The sequence below is a fragment of the Anabrus simplex genome, chromosome X (genome assembly GCF_040414725.1).
Source record: "Anabrus simplex isolate iqAnaSimp1 chromosome X, ASM4041472v1, whole genome shotgun sequence".
NCBI lineage: Eukaryota > Metazoa > Arthropoda > Insecta > Orthoptera > Tettigoniidae > Anabrus > Anabrus simplex.
Window position 1 is genome coordinate 183,680,116 of NC_090279.1, and position 16,960 is coordinate 183,697,075.

The 16,960-nt window shown below is 38.6% G+C and overlaps 1 protein-coding gene across 5 annotated transcripts in view; it reads left to right on the forward strand.

Moving 5' to 3' along the window:
- Positions 1–4,574: 4,574 nt before the first annotated feature.
- POLDIP2 (DNA polymerase delta interacting protein 2) overlaps positions 4,575–16,960 on the forward strand; it is a 57,164-nt gene continuing 44,778 nt past the window's right edge. For 2 of the 5 annotated variants that reach the window (XM_067159200.2, XM_067159202.2), the window contains exons 1-2: positions 4,578–4,925; positions 11,940–12,095. In XM_067159200.2, coding sequence (XP_067015301.1) covers positions 4,831–4,925; positions 11,940–12,095 — 251 coding nt within the window. In that variant the 5' untranslated portion in view covers positions 4,578–4,830. Of the gene's footprint in view, positions 4,926–11,939; positions 12,096–16,960 lie in introns of all 5 variants that reach the window. The other 3 variants (XM_067159201.2, XM_068230999.1, XM_067159203.2) reach the window with 2 other exon arrangements.

Here is a 16,960-nt window from a genome sequence, read left to right on the forward strand (position 1 = left end):
GTCTGTGACTACATCACCTCCCACTCTCCAGCCCCAGTCCCCACCCTCAACAGCTCCCATTCCCCAATAGCAATAATATTATATACAACACCCTTAGGAGACCTCACACACGCTCTCACTATTCCCTCTTCACTAGCAATGGTCCCTCCACTCTGCATCAGATGTCCTCCTGCCCTGTGTGTTCACCAGTAATGCAGTAACAATCCCAACACTGCATACAAGAAATAAATGCTGGTGTAGAACATAACAATCCTGTATATTGCAACCAATTATGTAGTTTTATTTATTTATTTATTTAGTTTCTTTCTTTCTTTCTTTCTTTCTTTCTTTCTTTCTTTCTTCTACATTGTAACCAAACAATCCTGTATACAACTTCATTTCAACTATATATGTATTATTTATTTATTTTATTTTCTACATTATAACAAAATAAGTATTAATTTTGTATTCATTTGAAGTAGAAATGAGTAACACCTGTATTTGTTGTAATATATAATGAAGTCTGTATAACTACATTTAGTATTGTAAAAGTGGAACCTCTGACTGTACCTTTTGAAAAAGTATATGAGTGACAATATGGGCTTTACAATGAAATTTATTTTGTGCATCGTTAACTAGTTAATGTACCTCTCATCCAGACAATACTGATATAAATTGTATAATAAATTGTAACCAACTAAAGAAGTAAAGCAATGAGAGGTAAAAAAAATCCTCTCCTCACCCTCCTCTACCAAGTCAAACCACACCACTCATCACCCTACTCTTGCAAACCCCCAAACCCACCGAATCTCCTGGTCAGAGAGAAGGCATCGCCTTCTAAGTGGCATGCCCCTCCCCTGTTTGAGTAGGGGAATGAGAACTTCTCAATTAAATTCATTTGTGTCCATTAGTGCTGCAATAAGAAAATTTGGACTAAGCCAAAAGAAATGTATATTTGTGTAACAGTTTATTTGTTCTATTTTTATTTGAATGGCCACCGTGCACTGAACTAGATGAGAGCCCTCCATGAGATGTTACAAGGATTCAAAGCTGAGGTGAAAAGACTGGGAGCATGGATCGACAACTGCTTCAGCACACGGATATCAGACTGTAATAACCATAATAAAATTTTCAGTACCAATCATTAGAAATTAGCTCTATGGATGTCACAGCACTTGAAAAATTGCAAAGAACCTATGGCTCGAAACATTATTACAAATACATGTAAATCACTTGTGTATTATTTTGTGTCTCATGGTGAGCACATTTTAGTACAAGATTAAATTATTATTTGTATGTGTTAATGTATGATGATGAAGGCTATTTCATTTGATGTTTAATGCCAAATAAATGATTCAAAGTTTCAAAGAGAGAATATATTGCCCAACCTGTTACAAGTACCAGTAATGTTCCCTAGCTACAGCTCTGGACTTGTAATTGATGTAGAGCGTAAGGAGAGAGATGAAATTTGACTGAGAGGGTGATCAGGAGTAAGTTATTATTGGAATGTTCACTAGTGTTAACAACAGTGCACAAATCTAATTCTGACCTAAATGGGGACAGAGTAAGAACTGCTAGTTGGGAAATAAATTGCAACAACAGACAATATGGGATACACCATTTTTACCTGAAATGCATGACAGGTGACAGACATAATTCTCAGTCGATCCTTGGGTTGGAATTTTCATCCGAAAAATCATGTGGTGTCAGGAAGGGCGTCCGGCCTCAAATCCCAGTCAGAACCAAAAAAGAAAAAAACATCTATAAGTCAAGAAACACCTGGAATAAGCTGGAGAAAGATTTTTTTTTTTTTGCTAATCACTTTACGTCGCACCGACACAGATAGGTCTTATGGCGACAATGGGACAGGAATGGCCTAGGAGTTGGAAGGAAGCGGCCGTGGCCTTAATTAAGGTACTACCCCAGCATTCACCTGGTGTGAAAATGGGAAACCACGGAAAATCATCTTCAGGGCTGCCGATAGGGAATTCAAACCTATCTCCCGGATGCAAGCACATTGCAGGTTATAAATTTCATCTTCTTTGTCCGTATTGAAGATCTACTTGTGATACAAATACACCTTTGTATTGAATAGGTGGTAATTAACAAAATTATAAGAATTGTATTGAATAAGTGGTAATTAACAAAATTATAAGAATTTGTATCACATGCAAGCTCACAACCGCGCGCCCCTAACCGCAATGACAGTGTAAGAGAGGACAGCTGTTTGTAGGGGCAAAATGATGAGATCATGAGTTATCTTGATAACTATTGCATGGCATATTTTCCAAATGTTAGTCTTGTAACTTTTATCTCAATTTAGAAAGACTGAACAACTTTGTCTACCTACTCTGTACTTATAATAACCAGTAGCGGTTCATGCATGAACGACTTTTGGGCACCGTCCCGCCGCCTTTTCAAAAATGTTTAACATTATTTCATTCTGTTAATAATAATAAATGTTATTGGCTTTACATCCCACTAACTACTTTTTCGGTTTTCGGAGACGCCAAGGTGCCGGAATTTTGTCCTGCAGGAGTTCTTTTATGTGCCAGTAAATCTACCGACACCAGGCTGATGTATTTGAGCACCTTCAAATACCACCGGACTGAGCCAGGATCGAACCTACCAAGTTGGAGTCAGAAGGCCAGCGCCTCAACCGTCTGAGCCACTCAGCCTGGCTATTTCATTCTGTAATTGATTACATAAAGAGATGGACAAATGTAGTTTAGTCGAAATTATGTGGTGTGATATTCAGTTATACAATGTTATCTTTATTATTTCAGTTGTAAACATTTTGGTTTTCTCTTTTTAACAAATGGCAGACCGTGGCTGCTGTCTAGCAAGCGCGATGTTTTCTCTTGAGTCATGAGGCGCTCGGACTGTGGCACCAGAGCCTTGAGTAGGTCCTCAGACTTAGCACGTGTGCAGGGTGTGGGATGCTTTTTTTTTTTTTTTTGCTTTACGTCGCACTGACACAGATATGTCTTATGGCGACGATAGGACAAGGAAGGGCTAGGAGTTGGAAGGAAGCGACCGTGGCCTTACTTAAGGTACAGCCCCAGCATTTGCCTGGTGTGAAAATGGGAAACCGCGGAAAACCATTTTCAGGGCTGCCGACAGTGGGGTTCGAACCTACTATCTCCCGAATACTGGATACTGGCCGCACTTAAGCGACTGCAGCTATCAAGCTCGGTGGGTGTGGGATGAGCCTGGAAGGACAATATGGGCTTCTCAAGGGTAAGAAAAGTACAGGCGGGTGTATGGTCTGTCCGGCAGAGCCCTCAGTAGGTCCCAAGAGTTAGCAAGTGTGCGGGCTGCGGGAGGAGCCTGGAAGGGCGATATGGGCTTGTCAGGGTTAAGAAGAGTGCAGGCGGGTGTAAGCATTGAACGGGGGAGCCCTTAAAAACATTGCCAACCACTTTACAATATACCTAGGCTTTTTCCCCCATGTCTTACATTTATTGTTGTTGTTAGGGATTATTACCAAAACATTTTACAAAACAATGAATTCCGCTATACTGACTATTTAAATAATTCAGTTCTAAAAAGAAGCTAAAATAAAACATTAAAAATGTAACCATAAAGTGACGGCACTATTTGTAGGGTGGTCAGATTGTTAAACACGTTGTCATGCTTTGAAATTTGAGCAAAGAGAAATTCGGGAGTGCATTTTCATGAATGCCGTTACTATCACTTGTGATTGTGGTCAAGTGAAACAGTAGTCGGGATCGCATTGGCTGTTAGCCTGTAAATGTGTGAGCATAAATGCCATTGTAGTGCAGTTATTTAATGTTTTTGTGCAAGCAGATTCATATTCACCCACTGTCATCGGACTATTATTATTATTATTATTATTATTATTATTATTATTCATCTAAAAGTATCATGGTGCTGGTCAGTGAAAACTGGACCGATTGGAGTGGAAAGAGCGTGCGGCACAGACCTGCCAGAGTAAAATGTCACGAACCACCACTGCATATAACACCACCTTATACTTTCCGAACCCATGCTCGAAGTTTCCGAAAGCTTATGGCTGAAGGATGATAACTTGTATTGCACAGAGATTAGTCATGGGTGCTGTTTATATTTTTCATGGGATCGCAATCAAATAGACATATTTATATATTACTGTTTAGCTTTATGCATCATTGGGTTTATGTGAAATATTATTAAAAAAGAAATAATTTATTACCAAGCGCTCTTCGTCTCTGGCGGTCGCTATGATCAAATAAGTATGGCATGCGCGCGTTAAAATATTTTAAGCGAACCTAGACCTCAACATACATTCAACTATGAATTTATAAATGAAGATTAATAATGAAGCTTTCCAATTTCAAATGTTAGCATATCTTAGTTTAGTTTTTTAGCGGCTTAACATCTCTCTAGACGGAGCTGTTTGAATTTTCCACCATGACAGTTCAGTTGAAATGCACAATGCACCCACATCCTTTATCATTTTCGAAATGACTTTTTATAAATAGATTGTAAAAATATTTTGAAATAAATGCAGTTTATAATGGGAGACCTAATAATGTTTTCCTTTAGAGACAGCAAATAGCAGTTTGAATTTTGTAGTAAATCCAGTTTGCGTTTTGTCAGTGATACAAACATTTCGCATTATTACATGGTTTTGTACGTTTTTACATTTCTGGTATAACAAAGGGCAGAATGGTGTTCAAACACCATTTCTGTACCTTAAATTATCCAAATTAGTGTGTTTGAATTTGCTAAATTTTCGAGTATGGCATGTATTCGATGCAAGAAAAATGACACAACCATGAAAACTAAAGCTCCTTTTCCCTAAGTTGGAAGAGGTGGCTACAACTGTTTTTGTGCGTACTCCGTGCGATGGAACTTATGATAGGGGTAGTAAAATGTTTGAAAAGGAATATTTTGGACGTGTCTTGTCGTGTTTATACCATCCAGGTAGTAAATTATGCGAGGTAAGTTGAAGAAAAAAGAACTTGATAATTTTTCGGAAGTGAAAGGTGTGTAATAAGTACGATATTCAGACCAGTATCTGTTATTTTTCTTAACAGCATCGGAAAGGAATATTATTCTTCAATAGCTACTTATTTATTGTATTTCAGTATTTGTTTAGGTATTCAGTCTGTCTGTAAACATGAGGATGTCTTATCAGAGTGCACGTTTAATAGTTTCTCAGCCCAAGCTTCTGGATTTTCGGAGTGGGGTTATGTTCAATGTCATGATTGTTATCACAACATGTTGACATGCAATGAGCGCATGTAAATCAAAATTCCTTGTTGATGTAGTAAACATTGTACGGTACGGAATGCACAAGGATATTAAAGAGTGATTTATCTGATACACTATTCAAATTGAAGATTCAGGCTAGTTCTCACATTTCCGATAGGCTCTAAATGTTTTCACAAATCGGTACGTACACCTGAGTATATAAAATGAGCTCTTCGGAAAACTTATCTGTCAACACGATGAAATTATGAGGGCACTGATTTAATTTAACGGGTATTGACTTCGATATCTTCCGCACCGACTATAAAGGAAATTAAAGTTTTATCATTCGGTGGTGGATTTTGGGTGAAGAAAGGGTCATTGAATGAAAGAGGGGACAGGATTGAAATAGGCCTATATTGCAGACTTTGTAGAACCATTTACTATTGATATTAGAAAAAGACCATGAGCTGGCCTAAGATGGTCAAACAGGAAACAAGAAAATACAAGTGAAAAATACTCAAGTACTGCCCTGCAGTAGCCTTTCACAACTTGCAAACGTGTCTTGTTGGGGGGAGGAAGACTGTAAATATCGGAATGGGTCTATATGAATTTGAATGCAAGTGGCGGAAGAAGATTGTTTACCAGGCAAAACAACAAGGTTATCTGTTCAAAAATTGTATAGGCTATAGGTTATAGGTAAGGTCTATATTCTTATTATAATATAGCAAACATTGTATTATTGCTTTCCCCCTATGTGTGTGTGTGTGTGTGTGTGTGTGGAGGGGTTGGCAGTATATTTGTCATTAGAGTTGACTGAAAGGTGAAAAAAAAAACCCACCCCAAGGTCTCTCATTTTGGAGAGTGGGGGTCCCTGGCTGAATCTGGCATGGCTTCAGTTTATTTATACATTGCACGTCACTTTCATCTTTCCCATCTGACCTTGCTTGGTCATCTCTTGTTCTCTTCCGACCCTGACAGTCTTAGGTTTGTGAGGCCCAGGGTTCTTCCACTTTCAAGCTCTTCAAGTACCTTCCCCCCCCCCTTACCAATATCTTTTCCGTTTCTTACTCTGATGCTGGGCTGAGCGGCTCAGAAGGTTGGTGCGCTGGACTTCTGACTGAACTTGGCAGGTTTGATCCTGGCTCTGTCCGGTGGTACTTCCAAGGTGCTCAAATATGTCAGCCTTGTGTCTATATATTTACTGGCACGTAAAAGAACTCAGCCTGCAGGACTAAATTCTGGCAGATCGGTGTCTCCAAAAACCTGAAAGTATTTAGTGGTACATAATGCCAAAACATTATCATCTTCCTCGGATTAGTGTTAATATCCCTCCATACATCCACAGTATCCCATGCCCTCTGTAAGAGGCAACTATTATCTGCGCACTTTTTAGTGATAGATTTTTGTACTCATTGGAGAAGTAAGAAGAGTTCCGTTAATACTGCCAACTGAATGGAAATGAAATCTGAATTGAATCGATAATATGATCGATCGATATGAATTTTATAAACCTTTATTATTTTAAGCAAACAACTCTGTCACACACACAATATATAATACTATATAACATTTCCCGTTGCGAAATGTGTTCCTAGCATGAATTCTATAGTTTGGCTTTGGTGTGTAAACAACAACAGTACGAGTACTTAAAGTGTACGCCAGATGTCGCACAGCGATGATAAGCGATTCTTAGTTTGTGTTTCAAAGGTTGCCAATACGAATCTCGAAAATAACCGAAGTCGACCACTTCAGCACTAGGGTGTAAATCTATCACTAAAAAGTGCGCGGATAATAAACGGGGTTTGAGGGATTCTCAGCTTGGGGGTGTGGTTTGGTAACCATGGTTCCTCTATCAATCAGTCACTACTGATCTGCATTTAGGGCAGTCGCCCAGGTGGCTGATTCCCTGTCTTGTTTTCCTAGCCTTTTCTTAAATGATCGCAAAGAAATTGGAAATGTATTGAACATTTCCCTTGGTAAGTTGAGTCTGTTGCATCCACTTATGATGCGCTCCTCACTTTCATCTTTCCAGTCCAGCCTGCCTTTGTCAACCTTTTCTCCTTTCCAACCCCAACGGTATTAGTTTTGCGAGTATTTCAGTATCATGCCCTTTGTGACCCTTTCCTTTCTTTTTCTAATACCTTCATTCTTTGAAGTGTCAGACCTCTTTGTACTTCCTATTAAAATAGTATTCATCACCACCATCGTTCTCTTGAATCTTTGAGCACACCCTATCAAACAACATTTCGAAGCAACTAGTAAATAAATTGTGAAAAGTACTGAGTTTGTACGGTGAATGGAAATTCTGTATCTAAGGAGATTTCTTACCAACTTCAGTACAGTATTAATTTCCTTAGCTGGCATTCTACAAGGTGACACCTAGAAACGTATCTCCATATTTTCATCATGAACATTACAGAAGTTAATTTTGTAATGTTTGTTAATAATGTTGATTTGCATACTGAAGTAGCATCTCCTGTTGACTACTATGTCCCCTAGAAAAGAAATCCCAAAATTCAGCAGTGGTGGAAGGAAATGGGTTACTGAACTCAATAGTGTGCATTATATAATCAGGGCTCAAAAAATCCTTGTTGCCACTGGCAGTTTGAAATACAGGACATGAGTCTGGCACCTAGGATTTTCAGATGTTCGTATTCCCAATTTTCACCTGCCAGTAGATCTAATTTTTGTGCGCACGAATGGATTAAAAACAAATTATAATTAATTACCGGTACCAGATGAATGTCAAATATTTTTAATTCCATTGAATTAAAAGTGTGCAATTACAAGGGGTAGTGTTATCTGCGTTAAGTATTTAGTTTAATAAACCTACTAAATAAGAATTTCTGGTCATCAATGGGGTTGGACAGCCTTAATAATTCAATGTCTATTAACATGAATGACCTATCATTAGAGAATTATTGTGCCTCATGCAGAAGAGTGAAAAATTTGTATTTTATTGCTCAAACAACAAGACATAAGAGAGAGAAAACACACACTGCTACTTTGTTAACTTCACTTATATTGTCTTCATTTGTTGTAATAGGCGAGGAATAGGCTATACGCTAAGTTTGTACCTTTTTATACCACTAACTATAATTTAAGGCCAGCGCATATAGGCCTATACATCACACTGTATTTGTAATTTTGTGGTGCCTAGATTTCAGAACTGATGCCTTTACTTCTAAATTGACGTCCCCCTGCCATGAGAACAGCTGATGCAATATGACCGAGGTAAACAGTCCTTTAAAATCTAATGTTGTACTGAGAAAAGCTAATGAATCTGGATTGAAAACAAATTCACGAAAACTACAATTACTAACAATATTCGACACTAAAAAGACAACACATTATTAAGAAAAAAAGAGAATGAGGAAATACAGTAACACATCACTCACCGCTAATGTCTGACACAGGAAGAAGGTTATGGCCTACAAAGGGAACACTCCACTGATCTCAGAGTCACTTTCTTGCCACTTGTCTTTTCCGAACTATACTGAGACATGCTAAATACGCACGAAGTACACTTACCAGTACACGGACATAAATAAAACCACACCTTTATTTTTATACACTGAACTATTAAACCTGTATTGTACTCACTTATGCTATGCTAAACTGTAAACTACGCTATACTGTAATATACTAGAGAGATAAAGACTAATATGAAAAACACTAATTACTGAAGAAAAATGCAAAAGATCGCAAACCGTACCAAATACCATACACGCTGAGCGAGATACGTTACCCACGTGGTGAATGTAAATATTAGAGTTGGCAGCTAGGTTTCGAGGTAGGATGTGTTTCAGCAGTAACCACCAGACACAGCCAAAATCGGCCAAAACATCAATTTAGAAGTAAAGCAGTGCGGAGTATAGGTCTGAATCACCTGTGGGGGAGGGGGGCGGGGGAGAGCGAACACCCCAGTAACCCCTGCCTGTCCTAAGAGGCGACTAAAAGGGTCCCCCAACATTACTTCCACTTACAGGTTCCTCACTTTCATCTAAGCTATCCCACCTCCCTTGGTTTACGTTTTTTCTTCTCCGACCCCGATGGTATTAGGCATGGAGGCCTAGGGAGTCTTTCATTTTCACGCCCTTCATGGCCTTTGTCTTTCTTAGGCCGATACGATATCTTTATTTTTTGAAGTGTTGAACCCCTTCTACTTTTTCCCCTCTTATTGGAGTTAATAGAGGATGTCTGTTCAGTTGTACTTCCTATTATAACAGTCGCCGCCACCACCACCACCACCACCTAGGTCTGAAGAAAAATTTTCAAGCCCTGATTATAGTATCTGTCTAATGATCTCAACCATTGACTTGGGAGAAGTATACCTGAAACCAGAAGACGACGTAGGTCATAGAACATATGCGACAGCAATTTAATTTGTTCATATCATACTTCATGTTCACCTCGGAATAGCAGATTTGAAATAAGTATATTTGTATCGAGAAGACGACGCACCAACCTCAGTGGCAGAATCGGTTAATAAATCGCCATCTTTCCGTTCACATGAAAACAGTTTCAATCCCAGCTGAAATTGGTAGCATTTGAGTGCATTTAAATTGATAATTCCATGCCATTGGCTTTTGAAGACTCTCAGAGGGACACAATTCTATCACCTCAAATTATCTTTAAAAATCTACAGCTATTTAAGGCAATTTTAAGTTGTTATTATTATTATTAAAGTATGTTATGAAGTGCCTGCTGAAGACTGTCATATTTTCACGCTATCTTGTATTTGGAACAAAAAAGGAATAAAAGACTGTATTCAAGTTATTGGATGCCTTTAATACGTCTTTTTGAATTATTCTACAACTGCTCCTTCCTTTTTTGATTCATTTTTTACTGTAGCCACACACAGGGTAATTTTATAAAATAACGGCATGTTGCCTTTTTGTAGAGGCCCAGTGCAGGTCTCTCAAATTGACGCCGTATAGCCGACCTGCATGTCTGACGATGGAGGCCTACCTGAGATGAATTCAGATTTTGAAGACTGCACAAACACCCAGCCCACAAGTAATAGGAATTAACTAATGAAAGTTAAAATCCCAACTCAACTGGGAATCAAACCCGGGACTCTTGGGACAAAGGACAGTGTGCTAACCATTTAGCCATTGAGCCAGACAGTGTAATTTTATCACCATAAATCATTCACAGCCCTTGCTGCAATGATTTGCTTTAGCTAATTACTCTTTCAGGAGGTGGAATTCTATTGTTGTCCCCCTTATTAATGAAATTAAGCCCTTATTCATCTCTTTAGTTTTTATATCCCTACCGGTAATTAATTACAAACAACAAATTACCTGCCTCCTTCATCGCTCCGCATGAGGTTGGCAGCAGGAAAGGCATCTGGCTGTAAAACTAGGTCGAGCTTACTCGTGTTGCAGAGATCATACCCATGATTGGTTCGCTTTGCCTTGTGTTGGTCGTTATATTTGACACCCATGAATGTGAGATAATGATAATGAGATGAGGAAAGAGTGAAATCTGGTGTTGGCACGTAGCCTGCTGAAAGTTTCAAGTCTCCATCCGACATAAAAATCACTGTCAACAGTACCATATGCCCTTACTCCATATGAACACTACGGAGAGGTTTGGAATTGAATCCAGGCTTTTGGCACACAATCGAATAATTAGAAATTGTGTAACACCATCTCTCCTACCCTGCCGGCCAACATTCTGATTGTGAAATTTCTTTCACCAGTTTGATACAAACTGGCTAAACAAGGGTCAGACCATAAAGAATTGATGCTTTAACAATCATGGCCACCAGGCAAGAAATCTAATTAATGAAAATGAAATTCCACAGCCTGTTTCCAATCATTCGACCAGGTCAGGAATGAATGAAGCCCCATCTGGCAGGGAGGATAGGAATTGTGCCGTCTGCCGAAGCCTGTCGTACTCCTCTGGGGCGATGATTAATGAATAACAGATGAAATGAAATTATATTGGAGAGTTTTCTGGAATGAAAGATGACTGGAAAAAACTGAGTACCCGGAGAAAAACCTGTCCCGCCTCCGCTTTGTCCAGCACAAATTTCACTTGGAGTGATCGGGATTTGAACCACAAAACCCAGCGGTGAGAGGCTGCTGCCTGAGCCTCGGAGGCTCCAAGAAATCTAATTAATGTAATGTGTAAACAGTTCATTGTTTTGAAGTCTTGATCTGTCAGCATGAATCTTCATAAAAGTGAAGAGGATATTGGATATAGTCTTAATGTTTTGTAGTGTGACTGGAAGTGTTTAAAACATACAGGATACTGTAGAATTAATTGAACTGGAATAATCTTAACATTAGCTTCTACTTGTGGATATACTTGGATGAAGTGTGCTAATATGGTAAATCATTTAATTTATTACAATGGACAACTTCAATTTCAGTGTTTAGGACACTCAAAACCTTGAAAAACCGAATGGAGATGTCGGTACCACGAGCGACCTTATGTTAAAAAAATTTTTTGGGCTAAGCTTCATTCCCTTAATCAGTACAGTAATTTGTGTGCTTGGAATGCTTACTGGACAAAGGCAAGGACAGCAAATGCTTCATACTTATTCATCGTAATCATGAATTGGGAAGGGCAAGATCATGTGAAATTCTTCTGGTAAAATGATGTGGAGGCTGTCTAAACAACTGAAAGGATAGAAATTTCATTCTTGGTTAGAAATGTTGTTTCAATAGAAAGCCATTTCTGAGTGTATAGCATTGATTTCCATTATTTGGCAGCTGCTTAATTATACTGGAATTTTTGTTTCTCTGCAGATTAGCAGAAGTTGGTCGCCTTGAAACCCCAAAGTCACAAGGAAAATATGACACCGGACAGTTATTTCTGCATCGTGTGTTTGGCTACCGTGGAGTAGTGTTGTTTCCATGGCTTGCTCGAGTCTATGACCGGGACATTCCCAACAAACGAGAAAGGTGAGAGCAGGTTAGACTATTTTTCATTACGACATTTTCAATGACCCCTTTTTGTGATTGAGATCAATTGTATATTTTGGCTGCTATGATGCTCATAATGAAATACGAGCCATTTTTATGTAAAAGTCTTGCTTATGGTTGGCTTTGAGATTTACAGAGTTATGTACGTTGGTATGCATTGCCATTTTGAAGTAAATGAAAGTTAATGAGCTGCACTTTGATCACTTTCACAGAGCCACTAACCCCTGCCACCTCAATCATAGTCACTGCCTTCTTGATCACATCCTCTGCTTCTGCTATACGATCCTGGCGAACACCGAATGCATCCCGAGGGAAGGAACGTATGTAGGGTAACTTTTACTTTCAAGCAGAGAAGAACATTGACACCACCTATTCACTCTTAAAAGAATCAAGATTTTGTGAAGTAAACCCAGTTTTCTTTGCAGTCATCTACAAGTAAAATGACATTCATTGAAAATAATGTATGTATGTATACATACCATTGTATAGGGAACTATTTGAGACGAACTGTGATGTCTTGACATTAGATTTAATAGACTTAAAGTATTAAGATACAATAAGTATTGGGATTGTGAATAAGATGAATATAATGGCAGATCAGCATCGGAAGAAGGAGTGTTGGAAAAGGAAACGAGGGCAAACATGAAAATGCGATAGGACAAGGTCAATCTCCACATATTCATGCATGGCTGTCTGCATACAGATAGACTCTTTGCTCATCAATCTGAAGAGTGTTGAAGCCTGGCCTCTTGACGAAGCTGGGAAGAGCCTATCCATTTTAAGAGACAATGGTGTATGAGGATGTAGAGATTGTCATTGTCTCCTTTGCTGTTGCTCCTTCTTCAGATGGTGATCTGTCATTGTTTTCATTCTGTTCTGTGTTCTAATTCATGTTGTTGTCTTTCTATTGGTGACTTGATTTGTCACTTGTTTGTTCCTTTTTTGGTTCTTAAGTACTGGGAATATTAAAGTTTAACTGGCATTCAAGGAAGACCCCTGAGAACATGTGCCTCCAGTTTCTGCAGACCCCAAATTGGTGAAGGTCTTTCAGCAGGCCACATCCTGTCCCTTGCAGTCTTGTAGCTTTCATTCTTTGTACATTATAGGATTGCTTCAAAAAATCATACAGTTCTTGGTTCTTATGCATCTCCAGCCATTCCCATCCTGTATAGGTCCAGAGATCTTTCTCAAGACTCTCTGTTCGAAGATCATCAGTTTTATTTTTCATCTCTTCTTGTTTTACTTCGAGACTGTACTGCATATCGGGAAACAGAAACTATGATGACATTGTATACTTTGACTGGTTGATTTCATGATTTGCTGGCACCTGCATTTTCAGGGTGTTCTGATTTTTGAAACAGGTACCCACTTACATGACGTTCTCTAACATGGCAAAGCTCCATTCCTCAACTTGTAGCAGCATGTACCTATTGAGGACCTCATCTGCATAGCTCCACCACTTCAAATTTGTTGGCATAATTTTTCAGTCTACTTTCCTGGAGTTACAGGCCAGATTTGTCACTGTCTTCTCCATTTCCTCTCCTCTCTTGTTTCCACCAATATTACAATGTCATCAGTGTATGGTAGAAACTTTGTTCCTCCATTCATGTTTATCCCTTTATGACTGACAAGGTAAACATCCAGCTACATAGATTGCAGTTTTGCTATACGGAAGTTAAAAGCTGTTGGCAGTACACAAGTAAGATAGGTTTACTGAACCAAGTATACATTGGAGTTCAAAGAACAGTGTCAAGATCAACTGTCTAGCTTTTGCTGATGATTTAGCGATCCTTTCTAAAAACACAGATACAGCTGTAGAACAGATAAATCTTTTGAAGCAACAAGCTGAAAAGGTTGGACATATGATCTTTGAAAATACCAAGTACTAGACTAATATCCCCACAGCTCCCCAACAACTAAAGACAAGGTATGGTAAAATTGAAAAAGTTAACAGCTTCAAATATCTCGGTGAATTTATGCAGATGGGATCTAATGAAAGATAAGGCGAGATGGATGGCTGCAGCGTTTCGCAGAACACATGACCTGTGCAAGAAAAAAGGGAAATTCAATGCAAGCCAAACTCAGACATTACAACACGGTGATTAAACCCAAATGTGTCTATGGAAGTGAATAGCTCCGTATTACTGGAAAGGCTGGTCTGAGAAAAGTTGAAAAGTTTGAGAGGAAGATCCTTCGAAAGATAATGGGCCCAAAGATCGTGGCTGGACAATGCAGGTTGCGAGGACGAGAGGAGCTTAAAAAAACTAACGACAGATGGACTCCATTAAGAAGCACTGACTCAAGTTCTGTGGTCACCTGTTCAGAATGGAAGACAAGTGGTTGACTAAGAAAATTTTTACCATACTTTATAGTAGATCTAGTACATGTGATAAGTGGTTCAGGGAGGTCAGGAAGGATTAAAAAAAAATTGGAATAATCGTGAAGACATTGCTAACAGAACTAAGTATAGTCCGTGAAACTTTTAGCGATACTTTTTTAAAAAATGCTATTTGTTCGCGCCGTCGACCCATGTGGATCTTTTGCTCCTACTGACACCATATTGTATGAACCTGCGTGTAATTGGAATGGTGGTTGTGTGTGAGGAAAGGAAGATTAAGGTCGCCACAAACACCCAGTCCCCAGGCCATGGATATTAATCATTACTATTAAAAAACCCTGATCCAGCTGAGAATCGAACCCGGGGCCGCCGGGTGACAGGCGAACGTGTTGCTCCGTACACTGCGGGGCTGGACTTGAGTGATACTTGGTTTTACGTTTTACAGGTTCCGGTAATATCGCCAAATGAATGGAAATGAAATCTGATTTTTTTTTTTTCTTTTTGCTAGTTGCTTTACATCGCACCGACACAGATAGGTTACAGTCCCAGCATTTGCCTGGTGTGAAAGTGGGAAACCACGGAAAACCATGTATTGAATCTATAGTATGATCGATCAATATGAATTTTCTAAACCTAAACGCACACACATATTATATAACATTTCTCGATGCGTATCTTGTTCCTTGCATGAATTCTCAGAAATATCACCTTGGCGTAAAGTGTACGTCAGATGTCTCATGGCGATGCATAATCGATTCATAGTTTGTGTGTCAAAGGTTGCCAATACGAATCTTGAAGATAACTGAGGTCTACCGATTCAGCACTAGGTAGCTGAAGTATCACTGAAAGTTATGCGTACCATACTGACTTCAAGGGTTTTCGTGAAGAAGAACAGCGGGTGGACAGCAGAAAGGAGACAGGCTGCCAGAGAGAAAATGCAACGATACTGGGCTGCAAGGAAAGCTTCTAAAATTGTGTAAATGTTGCAAATTGTGGTCTCTAATAGCTGTAAACTTAAAAATCCTGTATTAGATCACTATTAAGCTATAATGTGGACGTTCCTGCCAAGAAAAGAATTAGGACTGAAATCTATACATATGAAGAAACTTTCAAATTAAGTTTGTAATGAAATACAAACATTTTGTAGAAAATAATGTTACATGGAAGCAGAAGGTAAGATTCAAGTTATGTTTCTTGTAAAATAATTCCTACCACACTACATAATTTTGCTTTTTCTCTAATAGTTTAATTAAGAGGATGCATGTTCCGGCGAAAGTGAAGTTTATCTTTGTAATCAATGCCACTAACTTTGTTAAGATGTAAAATAAATTGGAAAATCCTAATTTCACAGAACACGCGACAAATACAGTAGCACTAGCACAAATAGGGAGACAAAATCCGAAGATAAATTGGCAAATTCAGTGCATAATTTCACTAGGCATTTTACAATAAATTAACCTTATAGCCGGTCGATTGTTGATCTAATGGGAATCTCAAGACTGCTCAAAAATTCATCCTTTTTACTAAATGAACAGGAATTACAAAAATTAATACACATGAACCCCAATATACCAAGAGCCAGATCACTACCAAAAATACACAAAACAGAAATTCACATTAGACCAATCATCAACAGTAAAAATAGTCCAACATATAAAACTTCACAGCTCATACACAGTTTTCCTAAAAAACAGTATAGATTTCATAATAATTCTCCACTAAAAATTTCAATTGATTTTTGCGAGAGAAGTTACAAAAAAATTTAAGTACAACCAAATCAAGTCATGTGCTCCTTTGACCTTTCCGATGTGTACTCGAACATTCCAATAAAACATCATTAAAGACAGTTTAACTAAACGCGGCCATCTTAGTGTAATGGAAATCGATGAATTTATCAACATCTTAAATTTTGTCCTCGAGAATTTTTTCACCTTCAATAAGAAAATATATCATCAGAAAGGTTTATCAATGGGAGATCCAGTGTCAGGCATCTTAGCACCACATAGAACACACTAAAATCAAAACGAAAATACAAGGTTCAAGTCTATGGATGCGCTGTCAGTGACACGTTCATCATCATAGACCAACGTTTCAACAACAGTAAAAATATTTTGCAGTATCTCAACTCATTAGATCAAAACATAAAATTCACAGCAGAAGATGAAATCAATAAGTCCTTAAATCTTTTAGACATTACAATCACAGGAAGATGACAGCTTCGAATTCCACATTTATAGAAAGCCAACCTTTTCACCAAACACAATCAAGAACAATTCATTACATCCCAGCACTCAAAAACGGGCAGCCTACTATAGTTGAATACAGTGAGAATTTAAAATACCCCTCACACCTAAAGACCTCAACAAAGAATTACAATATATAACCCCTCAGCGTCGCAGCCATTTAAATAGCTTCCTACCCCGCGGCCGGATGAGATTTCAACTACGCGCGACTGAAATACATTGATTCACTTAAAGCGTTACTGCAAGTATAAGAGTAGCCCGAT